This window comes from Stegastes partitus, unplaced genomic scaffold (genome assembly GCF_000690725.1).
Source record: "Stegastes partitus isolate 25-593 unplaced genomic scaffold, Stegastes_partitus-1.0.2 Scaffold2476, whole genome shotgun sequence".
NCBI lineage: Eukaryota > Metazoa > Chordata > Actinopteri > Pomacentridae > Stegastes > Stegastes partitus.
In genome coordinates, this window is record NW_007580207.1 from 1 (window position 1) to 9,066 (window position 9,066).

The 9,066-nt window shown below is 44.1% G+C and overlaps 1 protein-coding gene across 1 annotated transcript in view; it reads right to left on the minus strand.

Moving 5' to 3' along the window:
- Positions 1-121: 121 nt before the first annotated feature.
- Positions 122-9,066, minus strand: part of nsmaf (neutral sphingomyelinase (N-SMase) activation associated factor) — a 17,423-nt gene continuing 8,478 nt past the window's right edge. The window contains exons 13-31 of the mRNA XM_008305324.1: positions 8,867-9,043; positions 8,704-8,783; positions 8,528-8,618; positions 7,399-7,462; positions 6,899-6,950; positions 6,635-6,755; positions 6,410-6,541; positions 6,293-6,335; positions 6,037-6,203; positions 5,531-5,642; positions 5,113-5,171; positions 4,535-4,602; positions 4,373-4,440; positions 4,173-4,296; positions 3,964-4,047; positions 3,206-3,356; positions 2,511-2,613; positions 2,153-2,262; positions 122-793 (exon numbers count right to left, since the gene is read on the minus strand). Of these exons, the coding sequence (XP_008303546.1) occupies positions 699-793; positions 2,153-2,262; positions 2,511-2,613; positions 3,206-3,356; positions 3,964-4,047; positions 4,173-4,296; positions 4,373-4,440; positions 4,535-4,602; positions 5,113-5,171; positions 5,531-5,642; positions 6,037-6,203; positions 6,293-6,335; positions 6,410-6,541; positions 6,635-6,755; positions 6,899-6,950; positions 7,399-7,462; positions 8,528-8,618; positions 8,704-8,783; positions 8,867-9,043 (1,901 nt within the window). The 3' untranslated portion in view covers positions 122-698. The remainder of the gene's footprint in view (positions 794-2,152; positions 2,263-2,510; positions 2,614-3,205; positions 3,357-3,963; positions 4,048-4,172; positions 4,297-4,372; positions 4,441-4,534; positions 4,603-5,112; positions 5,172-5,530; positions 5,643-6,036; positions 6,204-6,292; positions 6,336-6,409; positions 6,542-6,634; positions 6,756-6,898; positions 6,951-7,398; positions 7,463-8,527; positions 8,619-8,703; positions 8,784-8,866; positions 9,044-9,066) is intronic.

Consider the following 9,066-nt stretch of genomic DNA (forward strand, 5'->3'; position numbering starts at 1 on the left):
TCTCTGTTCTTTACAAACTGCAAACTCTGTACAGCCATCTTTACGTCTACATAACGTGCAGCTCAGAAAAACACTCTCCAGAAATCTGACACCAAAAAAAAAAAAAAAGAGGCGGGACAGGTTTTTAGAGGTAACTGTGCTTTTGTAATAACACCTGAGCAGTACAAAGCTCTGACGGTTCACTTCAAACAATAAAACACACATGAAGCGATACAAATATGAATGCTAATTAAAAAAAAAAAAAAAGTAAATTAAGGTCCATCCATCCATTAGCTGTACCCGCTTTAGACTTTAACAGGGTGTAAGGGAGGTAACACGGGGTGAAGCCCACACACACGTACAACAAGCTTAAAACAGAAGCGTAAAATAAGGCGAGGACACAGTTTCAGCTTCCTGCTCTCATGCACAAACCTGCGCTTGGACTTTTTCTCTCAAGAAGCAGATTCTGACTAACATGACTGCACGTGACCTTTTGCGTTTAGTTTTTGGATTAAGAACAGTTGTTGTCGTCGCCCCCACCGACTCCTCCACAACACTGTGTATTTACAGCACGACTCGGACGCTTCACGACTGTTTCACGAGTCAAAGTCCGGTGGTGGCGTCACGTAGCCGGCAGGGTGCTGGGCCTGTGCGGTCCGGGAAATTGCACTGGAAGTCTTCCTCTGAGCAGCAGCAGGATTCTGAAGGGGGCTCCTCCTTTAACTCTGGAGCTTCCAGAGGATCATCTGTCTGTCTTCTCCGCCTGTGATCACCGTGGTGCACAGCTCGCTCATCCACATGGCCGTGACGGCGCCTGTGCAAACAACAACAACACGATGATTATAATATTATATAGAACCAACCAAGTGCAAAATTACATCTACCTCACTGCTACACTAATGTTTAGTGCCAGACATAACTCATTTGGGCTATATGGCTGTATTTTTACTTAAATTTTGCTCTTGTTTTATTGTACTTATTATTTATTAGGCTTTTTCTTTAAAAAACAAACGGGACCTAAGTACTAATTTCGTACCACAAACACATGAATGTGAGCTGGCAAGACAAATAAAGTTCCTTGAATCCGTGAATAAGGCCAAATAACGTGTTTTTTTAAAGGCACTCTCAAACTGATCTAACAGCTCTAAACATCAGTGCTATAAACTAATATCAGGGACAACCTCCTTTTTAAACTTTATCGCCTGAGTTATACGAAGCCGTGAACGATCTGTGTGTCGGTTCTGTTCACTTGCTGCTGATTTAAAGAAGCCCTCCACAGATGCTACAGAGAGGAGAGATGATGCGACACTTTACGGGATGCGTTTATGGATTATCAGCCATTTTCAAACTCCAGTCTGCGTCAGTGTCCAGCTGCTGGTTGTGAGTCCAGCTGCTCGGCCTGCTGTGATGGTGAAGCTGTGGCTGGATGTGGTTATTGGTTGGACTTTAGCTGCTACTGAACACCACGGTGCTTCTGTGACAGATGCATGTGTTTATTTAGGAGTTCAGGAATATTGGAGCAGCAAAGTTATCAGTGCACCCAAACTACTTCTGCATGTAGTCAATGTTAGAAGCATTAAGAATAATGTTTCACGGCCATATTTGTGATGCATTTGTTCCCAAAGCTGCAGTCAGACGCTGTGTTTCTGCAGCCAGTGTGTTGCCCGTTTCTAATCATACGTGCAGCTCATGCCGTTGTGACGACCACAAGTCGTTTTTTACGGTTTTAACACTGAACACATGCAGCACTAGTGTGTGTGTGTGTGTTCAGTTGTAGCTTTGCTGCTCCTGAACTCCTAAATAAACTAATAAGTATTTCTGCAGCTAAAGTCTAAGCAGCAACCACATATACAGTCACAACTTCAAGATCACAGCCCGGCAGAGCAGCAGGACGGCGGCCTCAAGTGAGCATCAAGTGGTGCATTATCTCTTCTTTCTGCATAGTGTTCCCTAACATTGGCATTGTGCTATAACAGGACCACACACCAGCTCTTTAAATGGAGCAGAGAACATGTGAACCAACACAAGAGCAGTCTTCAAAAAACATCCAACCCTCTAGGGGGCTCGGTGTGAGTTAGATTTAGTCTTTCTATCCAAACACAAGGGCTGTGTTTTTTGTTTTTTGTTAATATTCTTAATTATCATCCCTAATAAATAGAAAATAAAGGTTTACCTGAGTGTGCAGGGATCCTCTGGGTGACTGTGTTGCTGAGCAGGTCCCACAGAACGAGATCACCAGACTGACCTCCACACAGCACAGAGCTCCCGTCCCAGCAGAAACACCTGCATCCACACAGAGGCTCAAAATCAGCCAACAAGGAGACATTTCATAGGCTGAGATTAGAGCTAAAACTAGGAACAGAAATCCCAAACAACACAAGACGAGCTCAACACCAGCAGGTCAGGGTTTGTCTGAAAGGAAAGTTTTTAAATTCCAATGCACCAACTTGGAAAAAGAAGAAAATCAAGGTCTGTTAGAACTGACTAAACATCTACTACATGGCTCTCAGGCTTTCTGAGGAGCCTCTTACCTCTGCTCCTCCTCAGCTTTCACAGATGACATCACCATTCCCGTCTGGACGTCGATAACCTTCATGCAGGAGTCGGCGCCGACGCTGAGGACATGTCGGCTATCTGAGGATACAGAAATCGGATCGGTTCTTTAGCCTGGCAGGACCTCTGTGAGTTTCCTCCTCAGAAACTCAAGCTCTGATCTCTTAAATGCACTTTCAGATCCCCCACATATATTTTACGGTGATGTAATTTCTCAGTTCAGCTGCTTTGTGGGAGATAAAAAGAAAAAAAAACAGAGAAAAGTTCCAGCTGGTATCCACTCATATACCCTCGGTTTTTATAAGGTTTATAGAGACACAGTTATGTTCTTTGGACAATAAACTCGGGTCTATGAGGTATAATGTGCTGCCAGAAAATAAACCCCCTACTAGAGTTTCTCTCTACTGTTGATCCATACGGAGGAATACATCAAACAGCTGCTGGCTGCTTCACAACACAGCGTTAAAGCGAGAAAACAATAAAGAACAAGGCCGAAACAAATATTGTGCTCTGGATCGACCTTTCTGTGACTTTTTTTCTCCTGCAGCTGAAAGACAGTCTCATAAGTATTTCATTAGAGTTTCTCTGCAGCACCGTCGGACCTGGAAGGGCTGAAGATGCAGATAAAGTTCGACTTTAGTGCATAAAAATCAGGACTGCTGTTCACACGTACCAGGACTGAAGGACGCGTGGTGGATGGTTCCGTCGTGGCAGTGGACCTGCTGCAGAGCTCCGTAGCTGCCGGTGTCCCAGATGGTGACCGTCCCGTCTTTGCAGCCGGACACCAGCAGAGTCCCGGCCGGATTCAGAGCGACGGTGTTCACCTGCATGAGAGAGGAGAAGTTCGTCTCCAGTTCTGTCAAACTTCAGTGTAATTTCTGGTGTTTATAAAGTCTCAACCACTCTTTACAACATGAAATCATGCACACGGGTTTATCAGCTACAGTCACTGAAATCATAAACTGCACATTTGGATAAATGGTTTAAATATATATGTACCGTAAATTCCAGACTATGAGCGCACCTGAATATAAGCAGCACCCACTGACTTTAAAAAGAGTTTTGTACATATGCAGGCCGCACTTGTCTACAAGCTGCAGATGTCCACGTTGTAACACGGCTGGTTAAGAAAATAAAAACTGCCGCAGCCGACCAGGAAAAGTTTAAAACTTCATCTTCCTCCTGCACTAAAACCACTAAAGTCGTCTTCTTCAGCCTCAGAATTACTTCGTCACACACTTCCTCCGTCTCTCTGTCGTCGCTCTCAATGTCGCTTTGGTCTCGAGGCAAATTCGTAAACATTCATAAATTAGCCGCATCGTTGTTTAAGCCGCAGTGTTCAAAGCGTGTGAAAAAAGTAGCGGCTTATAGTCCAGGATTTACGGTAGTTGTTATGTTGGTGATGGAAGCTTCCAGGACGTCCTCACTCACCCCGGCGTCGTGCTCCAACTCAGCCAGCAGCTCAAACTGGGACCTCTTGTGACTGGACAAGCTGTCAGAAGCACACTGCCACACCTGTGAATTAAAGAAACACAACACACTGGTCCTACGTCTCTGTCAAACTGTAAAGGTTGATCCGTGTTTTGTTGACAGCAACAACATATTGTAGACTTGCCTCTTTAAGATTTATGTATATTTACCTTAACAGTGGAATCCCAGGACGCCGTGTAGAGTCGGTCGTCGAACCAGCACATGTCGCTGACGGCGTCGTCGTGGCCCATCAGCGTGTCCTGCCGCCGGCCGTACGGGACGGAGTAGAAATAACTGGAAGGGAAGAAGGTTCTAGATCAGCGAGAAGCCGCCGACATCTGCCTGAGAAACACTTTGCACAAATACGTACACGTTGTTGTCCCACGACGAACACACCACCGTTTTACCGTCCGCCAGCATCAGGCACGACGACAGCGCCTGGGAAACACAAGGTTTGTTGTTCAGGTAGAGTAGGAGCAAGAAACAGAAATCCAAAAAGAGAAGATGAACTGGAGTAAACACAGGTAGGTACCATGTTAGAGAAGGACATGCTCCTCTGGAAGTCCTTCAGCTCCTTGGAGAACATTTTAAGCGTTGAGTCTGGAATGAAGACGGACACAGCCGAGTTTTAAACAAAACCGTGGTCATTTCAGGTTAACTGTAATCGGTGCTTTGAATCAATCTGCTGTTTGTTCTCTTGTAAAAATGTACGCTGTGCTGCTGCTGACGGGAAACTTTAATCAATGAGACCACAAACAGAGTGGAAGCTGAACACATTTCAACTCAGTAGTTAAACATATAAATGAAATATTTCACAAAATCACATCGAGAGCACAAATAAATCTCTGACACATCTCATAAAGTCATTTAAAAAGCTGCATTATGGAGCAGGACTGACAATCAAACCTCTCTGTAGTATATCTACGTAAGGATAAGCAGCTCAGGTGAAATCTGTAACTGGATTAGAATAGCTCTGGTATCACTATGTTCATCCATCAGGTCTTTAAATAGACTTTACATACATTTTGATGCATTAAAACATCTCAACAGTTGGTACTTTTCTTTTTGGATCCATACAGGAGTCTACATTTGTTTAAACTTTTTCCAAACCTTGGGACGTGGAGAAGATTGCAGCTCCGTCTCGCGTCACAGCGATGCCGGTAACAGCTCTGCACATTTAGCAGGAACACAACGCAACACAAGCATAAATGTATAGAAAGAATGGATGCATTTAGGTTAATGTAGCAGACAGACTGTTATAAAACAGTTGCGAGGTGATTTGGACATGCTTCATAAATCTACGGAAACAAGAGAAAGCGACGCTGCGTCACTAAGTGCTCTGCAGATCTTTTATGGTTTTAAAACAGCAAGCAGGAATCTGACTTATGATGATACTTTCAAAACTCTACACAAGTTTACTGCAGCTGTCTGTCTTACGCTGCACGCACTTCCTCATGTTTGAACCACAGCTTTCATTTCTGTTTTATGTGGAACAGCAATGCAATTAAACGGGCGGCTCCTGACTCACTCTTTATGGATCTTGTGGCTGGAAATGGATTTGAGACTTCCTATGTTGGTCCAGGCCAACTTCCTGCTCTCCTCAGTCAGGTCTTCGAAGGACGAATCCTCAGTCGGAGAGGCTGCGAAACAACACAAAGGCGGCTACTGTAGGGGTTTGTAGGAGTCGTAGATGTGGTGCGTGTTGGATGTTTGTGGTCGCTACTTATGTTAATGCTGTTTTGCAATTTAAATTGGGGGTGCCACAGAACGTAAAACTGGCTTTTGAGGCACAGATTGGATCACTTTTCACATCAGATACCGCAACGACTGTCAACTACTTTTTACTGCTTTGTTTTCTTGTCACTCTGCACAAACATTTAGGGAACTCTTTGTCAAGAAAGACGTATGTTGTCAGTGTCATTTGTTTGTCTGTGAGCAGCAAAGATCCCGATTGTTTTAAAATCGCGAGATAACTAATCATATTATCAGCTCCTTGAATGTGAAAGAGCAACCTTTCATTGCATCCTCCGTTACCTGGAGACATGTCGCTGGCCGGTGAGTTGATGCTGGGGCTCCGAGTGATGTTCTGAAACCTCGGCGTGATCCTCTGCGGGTGCGGGCTGGTGAACAGCTGTTTGGGCGTCTGGCCGAACTCCAGGATCTGCGTCAGCATGGCGATCCTCTGGTCAGTGTCCTCGATGCTTCCCAGAGAGACGGAGGCCAGAGTTAGGTTGGCAAATGCAGCGGACACGTTAGGATAAAGGAACTGCTGAAGGACTTTCTTTACTACCTGTCGCAGTCGATGCCGCCTTCGTAGGTTAGCGGGTGAAACACTGGAAAACAGGGACATTAATGTAAGTTGCTGCCCAGTTTGGGTGCATTTGATGTTGAAAGCAGATGCCGTTACCGTTCTGAGCCGCCACAGCTTCACTGCCTCTCTGTTTGAAGCCAAACACCAGGTCGATCCACTCGTGAAGGTGCTCCGACACATACTGACTCTCCAGCGCCGCCTTGTGCTTCTGAAGAAAGTCACCGGCGTCTGGAGGAAGGACGAAGACAGGAGCACATACATCAGACTGAGCTCTTCACATATGACAGCGTGGAACACACAGATAATCCATAAACAGTTCACCTGAGGCCCACGGTGGGAGAACGACGCCATCAACCAGGTTTCCATTCTGCTTCTGGCCCAGATCAAGACTCAGCCTGTTTTCCAGGAAGCTGGAGTCGTGCCCGTAAAACTCTGGAATTAACTGCATTTGAAGAAAATCAAAGAATCAAGACTCTCTGCAGACGGCACGAACAAGTCGTATGCTCACAGTGTGGACGTCTTTTATTTGATCGTATTGATGACATCGTTGCTTTATCATGAAAATGTGAAAACCGATGTGTTTACCTCTTTGAAGTCTGTTGCTCCCTCTAAGCAGTTCTTCCATGTTTCACCTACGCTGTAAGAAATACCAAGAGTAAGTCAGTAAGTACCAATAAAATCTGATTTTCTGTCTTTAAAGTTCAAAACACGACCTTAAAAACACATGAATGCAATGAAGGAGTCATACAGTACAAACTGGTGGAACAGATTAAACACAGCACTGTATTCAGATTCTGTATTCTGGTATTGTACTTAAAGTAGAAGTAACTCGCAATTATACTTGAGTATTTCCTACTCCACTGTGTTTATGTGACAAATTACTTACTTTTAATATGAAGATTTTACATAACAAGAGTTTAACACACATCAGATTCACACACAAAGATTTAATTGACGGTTTCTAACATTTCTAAACTTCTCAGTCATGTTCCAGATGTGTGAGAGTCGTGCATGACTTTTACATGTAATGAAGCGTTCTGGTTCTTTTACTTAAACTCATTTGTAGACTGTAGATTCGGAGGTACCTGTTGAACATGCGATCGGCGTGGTCGTAGCGGCCGTTCTGGAGACACAGCATGTGCTCTGGAGCTGAAGACAAGACGGCAGTTAACGATTAAATAAAACAGTGTCTGGAAAAAAAAATCTATAAAGCCTGGTTTGTATGAACTGATTTTCTATTACTAGAACCTACAAAACATTTTCTGTTTGCTGTAGTTTCAGTACAATAAAAAGATTCCATTAAAGGCTTTTTTATTTGTTATTTCAATTCATATAATTGATTATCTTCATTCCAAATTATAATATTACACCTAAAACCTTTGACTGTATATTTTTCTGTGGTAATATTTACACAACTTCCTTCAAAATCTTGCATTTTTGTCTATAATTTTAAAACATCTGCTCCTCTGTGACTTTAGAATAGAACAGAATATCCTTTATTAGTCCCACGAGGGGAAAATCTGCAACGTCACAGCAGCAAAGTGACGATAAGAAAAGCAAACAAACACAACTATAAATTAAAGAGGCGAGGCACGTGCACTATATATACGATGTAAATAAGAAAAACAGAAAAACACAAGGATGCTAAGAACACAAAAATTAAGAATATTTGCACGTATGAATTTCACAAGCACAATGATCATAATGAAATTTGCGTGAGGACTTGTTGTTTTACGGCTTAGTGTTGATGTGACCAAACAGTGACGGTGTTCTTACAGTACACGATCTACTACGTATAAACACACTGAATGAAAATCAAAGAAAGAGCATTTAAATTTCTCTAAAACTGAAGGATGAAGGTCTGTGTTCTCTGAGTGGACTTCTAGGTGTAGCAGCCGATGGGAGTAGATTTAATACAAACATTAAGCCGGCGTCTTAAGAAATTTGAGCATCAAAACATTAATTTCTTGCATTTTGGTGAATTTTTCTATAAACACTGAATTATGAATTTGTGCCTTTTCTGCATCGATTTATAGCCGACAGTCTTTAATTGTGTAAAATCAAGCTCCAGATTGTGGCACCAGCTCTGAAGTGGAAGCTGGTTTCTTCAATTGAAGTATTTCTGTAACAAGCTCAGTAACGACGCTGCCTGGTCGTAGGTTGTATAACTGTAGATTGTAGTTGTGTACATGCTGTGGCTGTGAAGCGACGTACCGACTCTGACCAGGTAAAACAGGACGTAGCCCGGTGAGGAGTAGTGACTTCCGTACAAGAAGCGAGGTTCGGGCATGCCTCTGTAGCGAGCCTGTGGACGAGAGAACAGCTCTGTGGTTAACGAAGAGCTCCTCAGTAGAGAGAAACAGAAACATCAGCAAACCCTACAGCCTCACCAGCAGTCTGTCCAGTCGCTCTTTGTTCAGGGCTCCCACCGGTTTGCTCAGGTCTCTGAACGAGGCGGCGTTCGTCATGTCTGGGAAACAAGAGTTCTGACAATGAACGCCAGCACACAGCATATTTCAAAGGGAGCTGTTAGGACGAGGCCCGCTGACCCACCGAGCTGAGCGCTGCTGTAGTCGGCGACCACCCAGGGGAAGACGGGGTACTGGGAGAGGTCGTTGCAGCTGCGGTCGGCCAGGTTGTTGAGGTGGAGGAGATACTGGTAGTTGCTGAGATGACCGCGCTGCCACTGCAGCATGTAGCTCTCCGCTGTGTGCTCCGTCACGTGGTTCTCTGGGCAGGAAGAAAGAGCAAAA